Genomic DNA, 20,872 nt, shown 5'->3' with positions numbered 1-20,872 from the left:
TAAAATCAGCCAATTGGTTTTCATTGTATAGCAACTATTGCAACTGGCCACGTAAGTGACATCAGTGAATGTTTACTGGCCTTCCTGATTTAGTAGCTCTATACCCAGAGGCAACTCAGAGAGTTTCTTGGAGAAGCACTAGAATAGCAAACCTGGGTTCAAGTCCTGACATTGCCACTTTTTAGCCATGTGAACCCAGGCATACCGTTTAACCTCTCCAGGCTGTTTTCTCATTGATAAAGTGGGCGAAATAATTATACCTATCCCTTACATACTACCCGTGAGAATTAAACAGGGTAATGCATACAAAGGGTTTCGCATCTTCCTGGTACACAGAAATAGTGTAGTTCAATACTTTCTTACAGAGGCTTTGGAATATAGCCGCCCCCCCCCAAGTCATGTGAAAGGCTTAACCATCTTACCGCAAATGCACGCTTGATGGAGGGCACGTTGCTGAATGCGATCACGACCGGAATGATGTCAAGGGCACTGAATTCCATAGTTGCAGTGGTAATGGTCTGGGCATCGGCCGACTGACCGCTGCTGAAGAAGGTGGCGATTCTTCTTGCGTGAGCCCCTGGAAGCGTTCGCTTGAAGACATTTCTGGCGATAAACCTCATCACTTTGCCGATCTCCCTGCTTTCCGAGGACCTCTCGTAAGGAATAGCTTCAATCTCCCTGAGGAGCTGGTTCTTCTTGTAGGCGTCTGAGAAGCGGATGAGGTGCCGGGCGTGAGAGGTATAGGTGAGGATAGCGATGCGTGCGCCCACCGGGCAGCTGTTCTCCCGGACCCTGACGCCCCTCACCAGGGAAGACAGCAGCTCCTTCATGCGCTCAAATTCCTGCTTGGTGACATCTCGAGACTGGTCCAAGGCAAACACCAATTCGGTGGGATGCACGGGGCATTCTGGTTTTCCTAAAGGAAAACCTTATGTAGCATGCTTACTTAAAAAAAAAAATTTTTTTTTTTTAAAAGATACATAGAGGGCGCCTGGGTGGCTCAGTTGGTTAAGCGACTGCCTTCGGCTCAGGTCATGATCCTGGAGTCCCCGGATCGAGTCCCGCATCGGGCTCCCTGCTCAGCGGGGAGTCTGCTTCTCCCTCTGACCCTCCCCACTCTCATGCTATCTCATTCTCTCTCTCAAATAAATAAATCTTTAAAAAAAAATAAAAGGATAGAGGGCAAAGTAATTTTAAATGTTAAATATGCAAATATTTAAATAAGCATTAAATGCTAAAATGAGCAGTTGAAACATTAAACGTTTAAATCTTGAATGAAAATGCTATTTTAAAAATTGAATTTGCTTTTTTACATAAAGCCCAAGAGAAAGTATCATTCAATTTGAGTTTTTATGAAATTTGTAAGTTAATGACCGAATTCCTTCTAAGTAATCAAAAGCTCACGGATATGCCTTTTTACTTACAGAAATTGGGTCACTGGTATTATGTTTATTGCTGGAACTTTATACCGTTAGCTAAACTAAAACATACATGTTTTTACTTAATAAGGAAATGTAACAGGAGTTAAGGAAGGAATGGGTCCAAAAGCTCTGTTAATGACTTCAGAGACATTAAGAAGAGAATGGATGTGCAGTATATAGAACAACGCATCAGATGTGGAGAATAGGTGCTGCAGAGACGTGTTAGAGACCTGACCTGATTCTGCACTAGCCATGTGACCTTGTCCCAGCGACTTATCTTCTCTGGGCCTCATTTTGCTCATCTGTAAAATGCCAGTCCTAAGATCAGCCACTGCAAAGCCCTGTATTGAGGATTCAGTGAACCAACACAGGCAAAGCACTTAGGACAACAGGGCCTGGCACATGACAGGTGCTCAGTTAATATCAGCCATTACTATTACAATTATTATTACAGACTTCTTCATTGTGAGAACTATATCACTTAAAAGAATGAGGAAAGCTTTCAGGGATATATTTTTATTTAACAGTTAAAAAGGCAAATCTAACCAATAAATATACCTATTACATAGAGAAACTGAATTGTTAAACTTGAACGTTAAATGTTAATTTCAGATTTATTTCTGGAACCCAATTCATTCATTTTAATCCCGGTACCCTGCATTTATCACAGTTGGCACCTTATTTGTCTGATTATCTGATTAATGTTTTCCTCTCCATGAAGTGTGAAGACAGGGACTGTGTCTCTCCTGATCTGCCAGATTATTACTTCCTGCCATTTATCAGGGTTCTAGTAAATGTTGACTGAATGAAGCAGCAAACAAAGGACAGTTCTTTTGCAGCAGGTACAGGAAGAACAAAACTTTTATAATGGGGGAGATTCCTGGTATTGAAATGTAGGTTGGTAAAAGAAAATCTCAATGATGCACTTCTCTTGGAGGGGTGCCTCCTCTCATTCAGATGCCAGCAAGTCAGAATCAGAGATAATAAAAGCAGCTTGAGGCCTATCAGCTCTTTATGAGAACTCAGAAACTCAGATTTGTTGGGGCTGGCCTGGGCTGGTCAAGGAGTGAGTCCTCTGCTGTGACCAGCTGTGCTTCCGTCCCGTCTTGGTGCTAGATGATTATCTCCTTCTGGTCCTGGACTCTGTGACCCAATAGGCTAATGGACCAGTAAGAATAAACATTTAACCTCAAACCAAACTGTGCTTCTCAGTGGAGACAGGACATAAGTTATTATTAGCCTCTGAGTCTAACTTAGAAGGCTGAGCAGATGTTAAAAAAAAAATTGAGGTCATGTCAACTTTACAATAAAGGGTGGAAGTATGACTAAACATGAAAGTGGTTCTGCCAGCTTTTTGTTTGGGCTGTGATTTGCATATGGGAACAACACAACAATAATGCCGCTTCAGGTGCAATTTAGAGATAAAGGGAAAAAAGACTCACAGCACTGGCTGAACTATGAAAAAATCCATGTTTTCAGGAAAAAATACCTAAAAGGTAATTCAACTTGCAAAATACATGTTCTGAAATCCAGCAAGCTGCCAGGAAACCAGAAGATTCTGAAGAACGCTGCGCTGGCTTGTGGTGGTACGTAGGAGGCCCTCCTCAAGGCACAGATGACCACACAGAGACCTCGTATGGCTCTGTGGCCATATACCGTATGCTGATGGCTACTGCTTGGCACAGAGCAGGTGATGACAAGGACAGGGAAAGAGAAGCCACTGACATGTACCTAAGGCTCAGCAGTGGCAGCCCTCGAGGCCACCACCACATTTGTCTGGAATACCACCACACCCTCCTAACTAGTCGTCTGGCCTTTAAACTTATCCTCCCCTACAGTCTACTCTTCCATAGTAGCCCAAATAAGTGTTCAAAAATCCTTCATCAGGGGCGCCTGGGTGGCTCAGTCATTAAGCGTCTGCCTTTGGCTCAGGTCATGATCCCAGGGTCCTGGGATCGAGCCCCGCATCAGGCTCCCTGCTCGGCGGGAAGCCTGCTTCTCCCTCTCCCACTCCCCCTGCTTGTGTTGCCTCTCTCACTGTGTCTCTCTCTGTCAAATAAATAAATAAAATCTTTAAAAAAAAAAAATCCTTCATCAGCTCATGTTCTTCCTTCAATACTTTGAATAAACTCTTTAATACCCTCTCATTCCAATTTGAATACAATCCACCCTCCCTATTTGAATCTAAAAAGTTCAGCTTGACCTGGCTTCTGCTTGCTTCATTTTTTCACAAGCCAATCTCCCCTTCCCTCACTGGACTTGCAGCAGTTCCCAGGAAATGCCTACGTCTGTCTTGTATCATGGCCATTGCACTTGCTCCTCTTTCTCCTGGCTCTTGTAAAGCTGGCTTCTTTTTATTCTTCAGTCCAAACTCTAATGTCACTGCCTCAAAGAGGAGCCCTCCATCCTAAAGCAACTCTCCCCTCCCCTAACATTATTCTGTGACAGAGCATCCTATTCTTTATCTCTTTCACAGCAACTATAGGATTCTGTATTTCTTTGACGTGTTTATCATCTGGATCCTCTGCTGGAATGGAAGCTTCTGAAGACAAGAATTATGTCCATCTTATTCAGCCCTGTTCCCCAGTGCCTAGTACATAATATGCTTTCAATAAATATTTGTTGAGTGAGTGAAGATGCAACCAGAGGGCATGGATTGATGGGTTTAGACAAAAGGTATAGGGTATAAAGGTGTAAGAGGGTAACTGCTGTTACATCTAAATTCTTAACCACTAGACTACAGAGACAATAGAGAAAATGAAGGGAAGGAGACATATTATTACAAAAGACCTAATGGTAACATAAATAGTATAATGTTAGTCATTAAAATATTAATAAAAAAATCAAACTACTTGGTTGAGAAACAGCTGTGAGACTCAGCTAAAGCAGAGTGATTTATTGGAGGCAGGTCTGTGCTACCAGTATGAGGCAGCAAAGACAGCTCAGATAAAATTTATATTATTTGGCAGGCAACACATTGTTTTGACTCCTCTTTCCAGATGTAGGACATTTTGGAGCTTGATTATAACTTGCTGTAAATAAAGATTACTCACCATGTCCGCCAGCTGGGGGAGAAGAACAAAGGAGATTGGGTTATTATTTGGTAGAACAAAGTTCTGTACTGTGTAGGGAAATCATGGCAGTAGAAGCTCTGCCCTGTGTGCTTTTCGTAGATGACTCAAACATTGAGGCAACAGAAAGGGTCTGGAGAAAATGCAGACGGATCCCAGCATCTTGGCAAAAACAAGACAGGATGGGAGAAGTGGGACAATATATAGCCGTAAATCAGTAGCCTGCAGCCAACTGTCAGAGGGAAAGAACCTTTGCCTGGGAAAGAACGTTACAGTGCAGAGAGGTGCACTGAATTTGGAAAGGTTAAAAGGTTCTAACCTCTCTTTATTCTAATTTTTCTCCATGTAGAGATCTATAGATATGGATTTTATATATATGCACATATATAAGTCTGTACAGATAGGTATTTGTGTATGTGTGTAAACATTAGAGATGGGTTTACTCTGAAGCAGATGAAGCATAAATATGCTTTAGGTCTGCACTGTCCAATATGGAAGTCACTAGCCACATGTGACTATTTAAATTTTAATTAAAATTAAATGTATTAATTTCAGCTTCTCAGTAGCACTAACCACCTTTCAAGTACCCAAAGTCACAGGCTAGTGGCTAGCGGCTACCATATTGAACAGTGTGGTAGAACACCTCCATCACTGCAGAAAGTTCTATTGCTTTAGACATCTCACCTTCTCATTTGCCCAGTGCAAGACCCTGAGAAGGGACTAGCCATGTGTTCACGTGATCATGTGCTTTTACAATATGCAAAAGTTGTTGGTTGTGATTTCTTTTCTTGTTCTAAACAACACTTTCTTTTGAAATAATTTTGTACCTACTTTTGGATTTATAATTTTGTATTGAGCCTCTCAAATTATAAAAGATTGGGCCTCATCACACTTGGATCTACCTTTGAGTCATTATAGTTCACATGGCTCTAATGTTAAAAAGTGAACTGTATTAAGTCAGCCCAAAGCAACCAGCCTTCATGACTTATCATATATGTTTTGATTTTTCATCATGGGTGGTTCCATTTTGGTACAAAAAGGTAGAGTTGAGTCAACACTGCATTCAAAGCTTTAAAAAGTTTGTCTTTGAGACCAAGGCCCTCTATAGAAATGGGCTCTAAAAGACCTCAAAGGAATTTTTCATTCATGGTGTTTATTTGGGAAGTCATCACATATTTGTAAATAAACACTAAAGTCAATTCTTCCCTCATATGTGGAATTCCTTTAATGATGCTAACATATATTTTGATAGAAGACACTGCTATAGGAGTCTTAAAACAAATTCAAAAGAGCATTTGCCAAATCAAAATGCCTTTTTGCTTTAAAAATTTGGAGAAAAAACATATAAGCAAAATGAGTAATTTTATAAGCAAATCAATCATTCCAACGAAAAGTAATCAAGCATACCTTTCCAGAAAAGAATAAACAATAAACCAAAGTAAGTGCTCCCACCCATCAGGACACCTTATTATCCACAGCTAGCTTTCACACCTGGTGAATTCAATCCTGTGTTACTGTCAGGTGTTAATCATTTTTAAAAGTTCAATGTGACTCTCCATTGATTGATTTCACCATCAGAAGAGTTCTGACCTCATACCTCAATTTTCCCTAGGTTAAAAGCACTAGATATAGTATTAATTAGTGCTTGGAACAGGTTCTAATAGACATGAAGGCAGTCAGAGAAGGAGTTAATAGTCACCAATCTATGTTGACTCAAAATATATGCAGTGACATCTCTAATGTTAAGAGATTGGCTGGTAAATTGGCTCAATTCTGAGTTCAGACTTCACTGCTCTTCTTCTACGAATGCTTTGACAACTTGGGTGATCAATTTAAGCAGGATACTTACGGCTATGGTCCCGTACATACTGAATGAGCTCACACATCTGCAATTCAAAAATAAAACAAAGAATTAACCAACCGACTGCCAGGTCTTCAAGTCTAAAAATAAATATAACGGAGTACAGAGCATTCTTTTGGAGTCAGGAGATACATACAGAAAATGAAGCCAATCCTCTGGCCCCTTTCACACCCTAGGAAACAAAAGAAATGTAGTCTCATTGCTCTGCACACACTCATCAGTAGCCAGAATGTGCATTAACCTCAGAAAGTGAAGCTTTCTAAAGTTTTTATTCTTATTAAGTTAGAGGGAAAAAAGAATACATGTAGAACGATCCTCATTGCTGAATTAAGAGTAACATTCATCTAGCAAGCTTGATGAACACAAACCTCTAAAGGCCACCTTCCTCCAGCCCCATCTGTGGACAACAAGGGTCATTCAAAATCTAAGGATGGAGCTGAATACTTAACACTGGCAAGAAGAGCTTTGAAGCAGGTTTATGGCTTAGATATAGATAAGGCTGAACCATCTATTATAACTGCCCATCCTTAAGGGACAGAGTTCCTCAACCCCATACTTTGCCTTGGCCACTGAACAGCAGCTGAACTGAATCTTCCTGTTTCCATCATTGGTTGGATGACAAAGGGACCAGACTCAAACTGTATCTGGAAAGGTAATCCCAATAGTCTTCCAAAAGTGAATGAATGAATATATATATATTCATTCATATATATATATGTGTGTGTGTGTGTGTGTGTATATATATATCTGTCTGGATTGGGCATAGAAAGAACAAAGTGGAATTGGTTTTAATTTCACAGGTTCAATTCCATCTCTGGAACAGGAAGAGTCTGGCTGTTCTCAAAGAGAGACATCCAAGGAAAAATGCAGTGAAGTCCCACCCAAACTCCTGGAGAAAATAAGTTCCATGTGAATACAACTTTGATCATTTATTCCCTGTTTATTAATTTCCTCTCACTTCCCTTCATTCACTAACCACTTACTGAATATAGGAAGAGGACAAGGACTGGGCAAATAAAATTCACCAATAATTGAGAAATCACATTTTAGTCCAATACTTTTCATTTCCTCTCTCAAATTACCCTTATCTCATGAGAAATGGTGACTAATATTTAATCATTTCTCCCTCATATCTCTAAGCACATAAATGCAGAAAAACAGTGAAAATAGTTACCAAGTGCAAAGACAGAAAGCATGCACATTTGGACAATGAAGACTCCATGCACTTTTTATTTAGAAAAGGATCTGGTGTGATTTATGACTTTTCAACTTACCTTGCGTCCAGGAAGTCCTGGCTCCCCAGGGGATCCCATCTCTCCTGGAGGCCCAGTGGATATCTCAAAGCAAAATTCATTCATTTATTTATTTTTTTAAAGATTTATTTACTCATTTATTTGAGAGAGAGAGAGAGAGAGAGAAAGAGACAGCGAGAGAGAGACAGTGAGAGAGGGAACACAAGCAGGGGGAGTGGGAGAGGGAGAAGCAGGCTTCCCGCTGAGCAGGGAGCCTGGTGCGGGGCTCGATCCCAGTGGGATCATGACCTGAGCCGAAGGCAGACGCTTAAGGACTGAGCCACCCAGGCACCCCCAAGATTCATTTATTTTAAAATTATATTTATACATATATGTATGAGGTTTGTGGGTTTTATTTTTTAAAGATTATTTCTTTCACAGAGCGAGCAAGCTTGCGAGCGTGCATGCGCACAAGCGGGGAGATCAGAAGGAGAAGCAGACTCGTGCTGAGCAGGGGAGCCTGATGCGGGACTTGATCCCAGGACTCTGAGATCATGACCCAGCGGAAGGCAGACGCTTAACCAATGGAACCACTGAGGCATCCCTAATGTTTGTGAGTGTGTTTTAAATGTCAAAGGTAATGCACTTTTATTTTAGAACATTGAGAGATTTCCAAAAAGTACACAAAAGGAAAAAAATCTTTAGCAATTCTTTTGCTTCCAGATAATCCTTAACATTTGGTGTCTTCTAGTCTTTTACTTTTTTATTCTTTTGGTATTTTTATATGTTTATATCTACATATATTCTTTTAAAATATAATTTTATACTTTTCTGTTATCTTTTAAACTGAATGTATCTCTTGAATTTTCACATTATTAAGTTTTGGGGGGGCAAAATCATTTTTAATGGCTGCATAATATTCCATCACACAGATGTACCATGATTTCTTTCATCAGTCCCTTATTGTTGGCATTTAGGTTTGCTGTTGTTGTAATAAGCAACACCAAGAAAAATTATATGTGCAATTCTGATTATTTCCTTAGGGAAGATTGCTAGAACTGGAGTTGCTAGATCAAAGGAGAAATTTTTATCTAAATGAGACAGTAGATGACAACAAATAAATGAACAAAAAACCCAGAAAAACAAAAATTTAAATATAAGACCCCTGAAACAACAAGAAGAAAACACTTAAAAATTGGCTGGAGACATTTGTAGTGAAATGAGGAATAACAGCAGTAATAAAAACAATTGTTGACTACTTACTATATGCCAAGAATTCTTCCATGTGCATTTAACAATATCATTTATCATAAAGAAGACTAAAATTTAATTTAAAAATTAGGGCAATATTCCTTAGTTCATTCAAAATGCCATGGGATTTATAAACTTCACAGGAATGGAAAAATGAAGTTGTCTAAAATCAACTTAATTTGTACAAGCATTACTGTGACACAGGGAATAACTGTTGATGTCCTTTGGGTATTCGGGTATTCTACAGTGTGCTGAGCTGAGTGAAAAAAAACCTCACTGGTCATATTTTGTTTAGGAGATATAGACTAACCTCCCAGGAAAAAAAAATGGCAGACTGAACATATGCATTGACTTCTGCTCCCTCTCAATGTCATTAAAATGATAGTAAGTAGATTTTTTTAAAAGGCCAAAAAAAAAAAAAATGGGGAGCATGAGAAAGAAGACAATAGCCACAAACTTCCAGAGGCTAGAAAGCAGATGTATATTTGTTAAATGACTTAGCAGATCTGAAAAAGCTGTATCCTAAGCCAGTAGCAGGGAAAGCCAAGAATCCATTCCCAGAAAGCTCAAGAATTGGCAGGACCAGGTACCTCCAAAAGAGGAGGTGAAGGGGAGGGGCTAAATAAGGAGGACTGGTTGAAAATCATTTTAGGAATTCTCCAGTCTCCTCTCCATTCTCTGCAACTGGATGAATGAATATCCTCCTTTCCACTCCAAAACAGACAGAAGTAAAGCTGAGGGATCTGCACCAGGGAACTCCAGGCAGAGTTGAGGGCCCATGGTACCCTCCTGAAAACAGGGTGATCCAATGAAGATATGTGAAATAGACATGAGACCCCTCAGGGGGTTTCTTTTCCTTGTGGCTTCATGAAAACTATAGCCAGACCTTCATCCTCAGGCAGGAAATTGAAATAATCTTCTCAGGGGAATCTGACCAAAGAAGGAAGACCTAAAGATATGGATATCAGAGGTCTGCTAAGTAAAGAACTCAGCCAGATTACTCTTCAGTAAAACTTATAGTTGATCAGCTTTACCAATGTCTTTGGGGCTTCCAATTAGCCTTTTTGTCTTTAATTCTTAAATAGGAAGAGATAATCCATTCTCCAGACATGCTGGAAATAGAGATCAATATAGAAAAAAAACTACAGGAAAAAGACTATGTTGGACAAAGAAGATTGTAAAAATACTAATATATATCCTCAGAAAGCTAAGAGAAGATTTTTCAACCATAAAACAAGACAGGATAGTATAAAAAATATTTGGAGAATAAAAACAAGCTCTTTAAAATTAAATCATGAGAGAAGCATTGTGAAATAAAGAAATCTCCCAGAAAAACCCTCAGTTTGTTTCCCAGAGTCCATAGTCTCTCATGTTTCATCTCCCCCTCTGATTCCCCCACCTTCATTTTTCCCTTTCTTCTCCTAATGTCCTCCATGCTATTCCTTATGTTCCACAAATAAGTGAAACCATATGATAATTGACTTTCTCTGCTTGACTTATTTCACTTGGCATAATCTCCTCCAGTTCCATCCATGTTGATACACAAGTTGGGTATTCATCCTTTCTGATGGCTGAGTAATATTCCATTGCATACATGGACCACATCTTCTTTATCCACTCATCTGTTGAAGGGCATCTCAGCTCCTTCCACAATTTGGCTATTGTGGACATTGCTGCTATGAACATTGGGGGTTGCATGTGGCCCTTCTTTTCATTACATCTGTATCTTTGGGGTAAATGTCCAGTAGTGTAATTCCTAGGTCATAGGGTAGTTCTATTTTTAACTTTTTGAGGTACCTCCACACTGTTTTCCAAAGGAGCTGTATCAGCTTGCATTCCCCCCAACAGTGTAAGAGGGTTCCCCTTTCTCCACAACCTCTCCAACATTTGTTGTTTCTTGCCTTGTCAATGATGTATGTATGGTGACTAACATAATAAAAAAATTAAAAAAACAAATATTAAAAAAAAAGAAATCTCCCAGAAAAGTAGAGCAAAAAGACAACCTGAGAAATAGGAGAGAAGAAAGAGATAAGGGGCAGAGGGGATTGCCTTTTTTTTCCCCCCTCTCATATGAAAACCTTGTGAAATTATTTGACTCTTTAAATCAGTGGTTCTCAACTAGGGAGAATTTTGTGCCTCCCCACCTACCCCAAGGGGAGATCTGACAATGTCTGGAGACATTTTTGGCTGTCATAATGGGGAAGGGTGGAGAAGGGCAGTGCCACTGATGTCTAGTGGGTAGAGGCCAGGGAAGTTACTAAACATCCTGCAATGCACAGGACAGCCCCCACAACTAAGAATTATCCAGCCTAAAATGTTAATAGTGCTGAGATGAAGATATCCTGCTTTAAAGTATGTGCATGTGTAAAACTGGTAAATATATAAATACACACACACACACATATATACCACACATATACACACACACATAATAAGGTTAAAAATCATGAGAAATTAAAAAAAAATCCTTCAGTTGGGAGGAAAAAACACGGTGAAAATTTAAAAAACAAACTAAAAATGAAATCATTCCAAGAAAACTGAAGAGGCACTCAAAATTGAAGGTAAAACTTTATCAATAGAAGCTTCTACCAATAGAAACTTCAGCTCTTTCAGAAGGAAAACCTGGAAGTTTTCAGTGTCTAAATTTCAACTTCAAACTCAGAAATATTTACATAGATAGGGGAAAAGCAGCTTGGCAGGTGAAATAAGAAGTTACAAACAGTGATTAATTGTGGGGAAAAAAGAAATTCAAGTAATCAAAGGCCAAAAGAAAAAGTTCACATGCTTCCCACTGGTTGTTTTATAAAAATGATTAATGTGGCATTGGGGGACAAGAACCCAACAAACAGCTGAACTTGTTAGCATGCTTCCAATGTTCAAGAGTAAAGTACTTCGTTAACAAGCCAAGGGAAAGGATTCAGAGATATTTCAATGCAGATGACATGTGGATTAATTTGAAAGTCTTTTCCAATTACCTTTCTAATTATATCAGTCATTTTTTTGAAATCATAATGTTAAAGGACAGTCATCCAAAAACATGCATGAGGAAAAGAATTATAGCTGAGATGCAATCCTCTTAGGAGAAGCAGGATGGAGGGAAAGAGAAGTTTTTTTATTTTGTATCCCTAAAACCCAATAAATAATGACTACACAGGCAAGAGGTGTCCAAGATGGTGTCATAGTTAGACCCTGAACTCACCTCCTCCCAAGGACACACCGAATCTATAACTACCTAGAGAGCAATTCCTCCTGAAAAAGAACAGAGGGCTGACTGAACAGCTTCTGCACAACAAAGGATAAAGGGACCACAAAGAGAATGGCAGGAGAGATGGAGACACAGTAACCATGGAAACCCCACCCCTGATGCTATGAACTACAGTGCTATGAACATTCTCCAGGATAGATTACATTAGGCTACAAAACAAATATCAATAAATTTAAGAAAACTGAAATTATATCAAACATCTTTCCCACCCACAATGGGATGAAACTAGAAATCAATCACAAGAAAACTGGAAAAAAACACAAATACATGGAGGCTAAACAACATGCTATTAAACAACCAGTGGGTCAATGAAGAAATCAAAGAGGAAATCAAAAAATACCTGGAGACAAATGAAAATTGAAACACAATGGTTCAAAATCTTGGGGATGCAGTAAAAGCAGTTCTAAGGGGGAAGTTTGTAACAATACAGGCCTACCTCAATAAAAGAGAAAAATCTCAAATAAATAATCTAACTTACACCTAAAGGATCAAGGAAAAAAAAAAAAAAAACAAAGCAAGTCCAAAGTTAGAAGGAAGGAAATTATAAAGAGCAGAGCAGAAATAAATGAAATAGAGGCTAAAAAGCCTATAGGAAACATTAATGAAACTAGGAGCTGGTTCTTTTGAAGAGCTAAACAATATTGATAAACCTTAACCAGACTCATCAAGAAAAAAAGACTCAAATTAGAAATATGAGAGAAGATACAACTGACACTACAGAGTACAAAGGATCATAAGAGACTAATCTGAAAAACTATATAACAACAAACTGGACAACCTAGAAGAAATGGATAAATTCCTAGAAACATTGTTTCCAAGACTGAATCAAAAAAGAAAATCTGAACAGACCAATGACCAGTAATGAAACTGAAAAACTCCAAAAAACCCCAAATATCCAGGACCAGGTGGCTTCACAGGTGAATTCTACCAAATGTTTAAAGAAGAATTAATACTTATTCTTCTCAAACTACTCCAAAAAACAGAAGAGGAAGGAAAACTTCCAAATTCATTCTATGAGGGCAGCATTACCTTTATACCAAAACTGGAAAAAAAAAAAAAAAAACCCACTACAAACAAAGAAAATTACAGGCCAATATCCCTGATAAATATAGATGCAAAAGTTCTCAACAAAATATTAGCAAATCTAATTCAACAATACTCATCCACCACAATCAAGTGGGATTTGTTCCAGGATACAAGACTAGTTCAATACCCACAAATAAAACAACATGATACCAACACATTAACAAATGAATAAAATCATATGACAAAATTCAGCATCCATTTATGACAAAAACTCTCAACAAAATGAGTTTAGAGGGAATATACCTAACCTAATAAAAGCCACATATAAAAAATCCACAACTAACATCATACTCAATGGTAAAAAACCAAAAGCATTTCCTCTAAGATCAGGAACAATACAAGGATGTCCACTCTCACCATCTTTATTCAACATAGTCCTGGAAATCTGAGCTGCAGCAATCAGACAAGTAAAAAAAGACATCCAAATTGGTAAGGAAGAAATAAAACTGTCACTATTTGCAGATGACACGATGTTAAATATTGAAAACCCTAACAACTCCATCAGAAAACTATTAGAATAAAGGAATTCAGTAAAGTCACAGGATACAAAATATAAGAAATTTCTTGCTTTTCTATACATTAATAACAAGGTAGCAGAAAGAGAAATTAAAAAAACAATCCCACTTACAATTGCATCAAAAAGAATAAAATGCCCAGGAAGACATTTAACCAAGGAGGTGAAAGGCCTATACTATGAAAATTATAGGACATTGATGGATGAAACTGAAGATGACACAAGCAAGTAGAAAGATATCCTATGCTCATGGGTTGGAAGAATTAGAATGTTAAAATGTCCATACTACCCAAAGCAATCTACACAGTTCAATGCAATCCCTTTCAAAATACCAGTGGTATTTTTCACAGAACTAGAACAAGTAATCCAAAAATTTGTATGGAACCATAAAAGACCGTGAGTAGCCAAAGCAATTTTGAGAAAGAAAAACAAAGTTGGAGGTATCACAATGTCAGATTTCAAGATATACTACAAAGCTGTAGTAATCAAAACAATATGGTATTGGCACAAAAATAGACAAATAGCTCAATGGAACAGAATGGAAAACCCAGAAATAAACCTATGCTTATATGGGCAATTAATCTATGACCAAAGAGGCAGGTATATACAATGGGGAAAAGACAGTCTCTTCAACAAATGGTGCTGGGAAAACTGGGCAGATACATGCAAAGAATGAAACTGGACCAATGTCTTATACCATACACAAACTCAAAATGGATTAAGGACCTAAATGTAAGACTTGAAATCATAAAACTCCTAAAAGAAAACATAAGCACTAATCTTCTAGATCTGTCTGCAAGGGAAACAAAAGCAAAAATAAATAATTGGGACTATTATCAAACTAAAAAGCTTTTGTGCAATGAAGGAAACCTGCAACAAAATGAAAAGGCAACCTACTGAATGAAAGAAGATATTTGCAAATGGTATATCCCATAAGGGGTTAATATCCAAAATATATAAAGAACCCATACAACTCAACACACACACAAACATCTGATCAAAAAATGGGCAGAGGACTTGAACAGACATTTCTCTGAAGCTGTACAGATGGCCAACAGACACATGAAAAGATGCTTAACATCACTAATCATCAGGAAAATGCAAATCAAAACCACAGTGAGATATCACCTTACCAGTCAGAATAACTGGTATCAAAAAGATAAGAAATAACAAGTGTTGTCAAGGATATGGAGAAAAGGAAACCCTGGTGCACTGCTGGCAGAAATGCAAATTGTTGTGGCCAGTATGGAAAACAGTATGGAGGTTCCTCAAAAAATTAAAAATAGAAACACAATATGACTCAGTAATTCCACTTCTGGGTGTTCACCCAAAGAAAACAAAAACCAGTAATTTGAAAAGAGACCTGCACCCCTATGTTTACTGCAGTATTATTTACAATATCTAAGATATGGAAGCAATAGATGAATGGATAAAGAATGGATATACATACACACACAATATGAGATATATATCTGTATATATATATATATACATACACACATACATACATATACATGTATATACACACACACAATGGACTATCATTCAACCATAAAAAAGAATAAAATTTTGCCATTTGTGACAATATGGACGGACCTAAAAGGTATTATGCCAAGTGAAATAGGTCAGAGAAAGACAAATACCGTATGATTTCATTTATATGTGGAATCTAAAAAAACAGCACAAATGAATAAAGAAAAAACCAGAACAAAACAGAAAAACAAAATAGAAATAGACTCATAAATACAGAGGACAAACTGGTTGTTGCCAGAGGGGTGGTGGGTGGAGGAATGGGTGAAATGGGTGAAGGGGGTTAAGAGGTACAAATTTCCAGTTATAAAATAAGTCACAGAGATGAAAAGTACAGCATAGGGAATATAGTCAATATTACTATAATAACATTATATGGTGACAGATGGTGACTACACATCGTGGTGAGCATTTTGTAATCTATATAGTTATTGAATCACTATGTTGTACACCTGAAACTAATCTTGTATATCAACTATATTTCAATAAAATTTTAAAAACCCTGGAAAGAGAGTCACAGAGGTGGAAATGGTCAAGTGTAATGCAAAAGAGAATGAACACATAGGAGAGCAAAGAAGCTGCTACAGGATCCCTTAGAAGAGCGGGCAATTAAACAATGAGCTAGGAAAAACAACAATCTCTGTACATAAAGTTCTTGTTATACTTAATAAAAAACCAGATCAGAATAGAATTCAGTACAATGACAAAACTGGAAAACCACCTCAAGTATCAAGTTATATCACTTTGTTTTTCTTTTCCTGCTAATTAACATGGTGTTAAGATCAGGTTACCCAATAGAGCTGTGTTGAAGAAAAGAAACAATTTTATTGAGAGGCAATTAGTAGAAGAATGTCCCTTTCACAAAGCAGCCATGTCATTTATACACAGTGTAAATATAGAGTCAACAAATGCAAAAATCCATTCTTAACCCACTGGAACCCAAATATGCTGATGTCTATGAGCTACACTGGACACTTTTGTTCATTCTGAGTGATCCAAACCTTTAGGAAATTTCCAAGTCCTTCTATGGAATAACAAGGACATATTCAGTCATAAATGGAAATTTCTCATGAAAGTTAAGACATACTCTCTTAAGCTAAATGGGAAGAGGACCTTTTAGGGTATAACTTATTAAAAGTAGTTTAACAAAACCTTAATAGTGAAGAACAAGATGCCGGGGGGCATTAGGCTGCACTAAATCTGCCAGGGAAATGGGATTAAACTAACCATATTTTGCCAGTGCAAAACTGCTTTTGACCACAAGGATTCCTAAAACAAAATCTTATTTCCAGAGTTAAGAATGGTACATTGGCAGCCAGAACAGGTGAACTTGTTCACTAAAAGCAAACACTACTTTGCCTTCTTGCTGGCGTTGGAGGATGAGTCATATATCCATCTCCCTTCCCCAGGTTTGCCTTAAGAATATACACACACACACACACACACACATTTTGCAAGTCTTGAGGGAACAAGTGACAACTCAAATGATTGTAAAAGCATGAAAAGGACTTCCCAAAGTAGCCGAGGTGGTAAGGCATTGGAATCTAAGAAGCTTACCGTCTTGCCTCTAGCTCCCTTGGGTCCAGTTTCTCCTGGACCCCCAGGGTCCCCAATCTCACCCTAAATAAGTTCAGAAAAATACAATGGTAATTAAAATCAAAGAGCTATATCTCAATGTGTTTTTAAACTTATTCCAACATGAAGACATTTTTCATACACATTTTAATCTTCAACAGTCTTCTTTGAAGTGTCTGCCCTCTTTTCCCACCTCTCGCCTCTCCCTTCATTTTTATAGCTCTCTACACAGCACGCTGCAGCCTCACTGTTTGACTTCTGTCTCCCTCTCTCCAGCCACAACACAGCCTCCTCTGAGACATGAACACTGCCCTTTATTTTGTCCCCTGATCCTATCACAGGACCTGGCATTTACTGAACTCAGTAAATGTTTCTAGTAAAAGTGAAGGCATTAGTAGAAGGCATCATTACTAATGTATTATTGGAAGGTGACTTATAATCACACTGGAAAAACTGAGCCAGGTGAAGAATTCAGGTTTTGGTTTTCCTTACATTTTACTTTCCTTTGAGCAAAGAAGAAAATACATATGATAGAGGAGAAGGAGTCCATGTGAGAAGAAGAAAAATAAGGATGATTTCTTCCTTTACTTATGAATTTAAAAAGTAGAAATGAAATTTTTTAAAAAGCCTGCTTCTTTCTTCCCCCATTTTCCTCATAAAGGTTTCCTTTCTCTTTCTCTCTCTCTCTCTTTTTTTTAAGAGAGAGAGAGAACGTGTGCATGCAAGTGAGGAGGGGTGGGAGCAGAGGGAGAGAGAGAATCCCACACTGAGTGTGCAGCCCAATGCCGGGCTTGATCTCACAACCCCAAGATGACCTGAGCCAAGATCAAGACTTGGACGCCTAACTGATTGAGCTACCCAGGAGCCCCTGAAGCTTCTTCTTCTTCTTTTTTTTTTGCCCCTGAAGCTTCTTTTAATTCATTTATAATTATTCTTCTATTGTCCTATGATACATTTCATAGCCTCAGGAGTATTTCTGATTGATCTCTGCTTAATACGAAGTACACAGTACCTTAGGTCCACTTTCTCCAGGAAATCCTTCTTGCCCCTATAATTGACAGTATGGAAAATTAATATACGCACACATCACCAAGGTAGGTTCGTGCTGACTTTAATCTTACCTGCTGCCTTATTTGGTTTTAGTATCTCTGAATCAAGAAAGGGCCAAAACAACTGAAAACAAAACTGTACAGCACAATTTGAGAAACTAGCTCCAATTCCTAAATTAAGCTATTTATACCAAAATATCATGACAACCTAGAAAAATGGATAAATGTGCACATCTCAGGATTTATATAAATCAGCTCTCCTTCTACCGAAGGCATTTGACAGGATAGCTGGCTAGATGGCAAAGTGTTTCTGAAACAGTCTTAACACATATTTCAGTGGAGATAGGTGAGAAGCCTAGAACCTAAACTTGATCATTGGTTTTCCAGTCCTCTGTTTACCTTACTTAGTCCACGGACTATTATTGAAGACATCTGACAATCTCCCCATTTGATGAAAAAAAAGTTTATTTAAAATAAAGTTTAGTTTCTATTACAAGTAGTATCTCCTCAAACATATATAAAATACAAAAGAATAGAAAGAAGAAAAATCATCTAAAATCGCACTACCCAGAACCATTATAAATGTTTTATCATATTTTCTTTAAGCTCTTCAAAATGCATTTTTAGCACAATTGGGATAAATATTCTTGATTTTTTTTATATCCTGATTTTTTACTTGATTGTGTCACATAATTTCTTTACATGATTATAAACTCCATAAAAATTCATTTTAAAGAGTGGCTAATATTCTAGTGCTATAAGCTACTTAATATTTCCCTTTATCAGATACTGAGATTTTCAATTAATTCTCTATTCTAAAGAGAAATTTCACTGGAAATGTCTCATTCATTAGTAATTTCTTTTTTCAAAAAAAGTTTAGCTTTTTGGGGTTTGTTTATCCTTCCAGACGGCCTCTTGCAATATTCCTAGTGGGATTTCACTTGGAATTAAATCAATCCTTTATAATGTTTTAGACTTTCCAACAAGAATTTGGATGTCTTCATTTAGTAAAGTTTTATATTTCAGTCATTTTTTTGTCCTAGGTCTCAAACATTTTGCAGAAAGGATATTCTTAACTCTATTATGTTTTTTGTGGGTATTGTTATTATGGTTTCTAAGTGGTAATTGTTAGTATATAGGAATCACTGGTTTTGTAAATTTATCTACCTTACTTCCAGACACTTAAATATTCAAAATATAAAGTTATAATTCTGAAATGAAGTTAAAAGTTTTTATTTTTGAGTTATTGCTTGGCCCAATGCATTTAGAAAAACCCTGTAAAACCTCTTACTAATGGTTAAACATATTAAGAAGAGAACAAACTTTGCAATGCCTCCCTAAGTAAACCCAAGCACAGAGCTGCTAAGAATATAAATGCACTGTTCGGCCGGAACAAGTCAGGCCCTGGCTGCACATCTTTGCAAAGGAACAGAAAATTATTTTCAAGTTTCAGTTGTTGCCTGCACCTTAAGCCATCAAATTGTTTTTTCTTTTACCACATCCTCCAAGGGATATCAACAAATAAATTATCAAAATCTACCTCTAAATGTCCAAGACTGCCCCTAGTCACTGCCTATTCTCCTCTTAAATATGGCAAAAAAAAAAAAAAAAGACCAGCAAACTCAAAACAAGCAACAAAAAATAAATGGAAATGCCCAGCTTCCAGTCATGTGTCTTACCTTTGCTCCTTTACTTCCAATGCTACCATAACCTGGGTTGCCATCACCACCCTGTAAACAAAGGCATTAATTACAAATATCCCAGACTACAAATTGGAGACAGGCTTACTCACACAAGAACAAAACACCCAGTTTTTTGGCTTGATTAGGAGAAAGTAGGAAGCAGGATTCTCACTCTGGGGCTGGCCACGAACATTTGGTGATAATGGTACTAAAGGCATCTCTCAGTGACAGATATCGACCGTGCACTGTCCCTGAGGCTCACTTGTATCATCTGTAAAACGGGACTAAAAATTATCACCACTCATGGTATTATTATGAAGACGGAATGGGAAAATTTCAGGCATACAGTAATCTCAATAAAAAGAGGCAGTGGTGTTAGCTCTTCTGTTTGACGCCTGTATTTTAATACCTTAGCTCTAATCCATTTTCAGTTTTCTAGATGAGAATAAGACCTCCTAAATGCAATGGCTACTGTCGGACCCTGGCAGAAGGTCTTTGTGAGAAGTCCTGAGCCCTGGGGGAGTGTGGGCTGGGTTTCTGATGAATACGTTCTGATGGGAGGAAAGAATGGAAGAAGGGTTATGGGAATGCTAAAGACAAGTTTTGTCCAATTTATCATTTGGCTTCAAAAGCATCCCTGTCGGGATGTTTTGTACCTGGGAAATTTGGCCAAGGAACTAATCCAAGTTGAGGATAATATCCCAATTTCCAGAAGGCTATCAGGCTAGACTGGGGTGGTATCCTTAATGCACATGGGATATCTGTTGAACTAAAAGATTCCAAGGGCCAGGTCAAAAGTAGTGATCCAATACAAACCGGCAAGCCTCGAGGACCCAGGAGGCCAATAGCTCCTTTTTCTCCCAAATCTCCAGGTTCTCCCTGTCAAACAGAACAACGAAACATATCCTCATTAGTTTGTTGTTGCTTTTTTTCTTTTGTAAAGGAAACTGAAAGTGATGGTACTAAGACAACAGTTAGTTATACAACTGCATCCATGTGTATCACACAGAGTGACAATACATTTGTCGTCAGGACTGTGAGTTGTATAAGTAGTGTAAGGAATTGCTGTTGTTGGCCAGTGAGGTCTCCTCCATTGATGACTGAAGCCCCAGCAAGTCCGATGCATTGTTTTTTTGTTTTTGTTTTTGTTTTTTTTTTAAGATTTTATTTATTTATTTGACAGAGAGACACAGCGAGAGAGGGAACACAAGCAGGGGGAGTGAGAGAGGGAGAAGCAGGCTTCCTGCGGAGCAGGGAGCCCGATGCGGGGCTTGATCCCAGGACCCTGGGATCATGACCTGAGCTGAAGGCAGTCGCTTAACCAACTGAGCCACC

The 20,872-nt window shown here is 38.1% G+C and overlaps 1 protein-coding gene across 1 annotated transcript in view; it reads right to left on the bottom strand.

The window, feature by feature from the left end:
* COL6A6 (collagen type VI alpha 6 chain) overlaps positions 1 to 20,872 on the bottom strand; it is a 137,017-nt gene that overhangs the window by 29,138 nt on the left and 87,007 nt on the right. Inside the window, exons 25-33 of the mRNA XM_034994555.1 lie at positions 20,354 to 20,416; positions 19,535 to 19,585; positions 17,819 to 17,854; positions 16,789 to 16,851; positions 7,628 to 7,690; positions 6,490 to 6,525; positions 6,342 to 6,378; positions 4,475 to 4,486; positions 423 to 916 (exon numbers count right to left, since the gene is read on the bottom strand). Coding sequence (XP_034850446.1) covers positions 423 to 916; positions 4,475 to 4,486; positions 6,342 to 6,378; positions 6,490 to 6,525; positions 7,628 to 7,690; positions 16,789 to 16,851; positions 17,819 to 17,854; positions 19,535 to 19,585; positions 20,354 to 20,416 — 855 coding nt within the window. The remainder of the gene's footprint in view (positions 1 to 422; positions 917 to 4,474; positions 4,487 to 6,341; positions 6,379 to 6,489; positions 6,526 to 7,627; positions 7,691 to 16,788; positions 16,852 to 17,818; positions 17,855 to 19,534; positions 19,586 to 20,353; positions 20,417 to 20,872) is intronic.

This window comes from Mirounga leonina, unplaced genomic scaffold (genome assembly GCF_011800145.1).
Source record: "Mirounga leonina isolate KUSES-001 unplaced genomic scaffold, KU_Mleo_1.0 Mir_115, whole genome shotgun sequence".
NCBI lineage: Eukaryota > Metazoa > Chordata > Mammalia > Carnivora > Phocidae > Mirounga > Mirounga leonina.
Note: the sequence above shows the minus strand (reverse complement) of the source record. Positions and strands in the feature narration are given on the sequence as shown.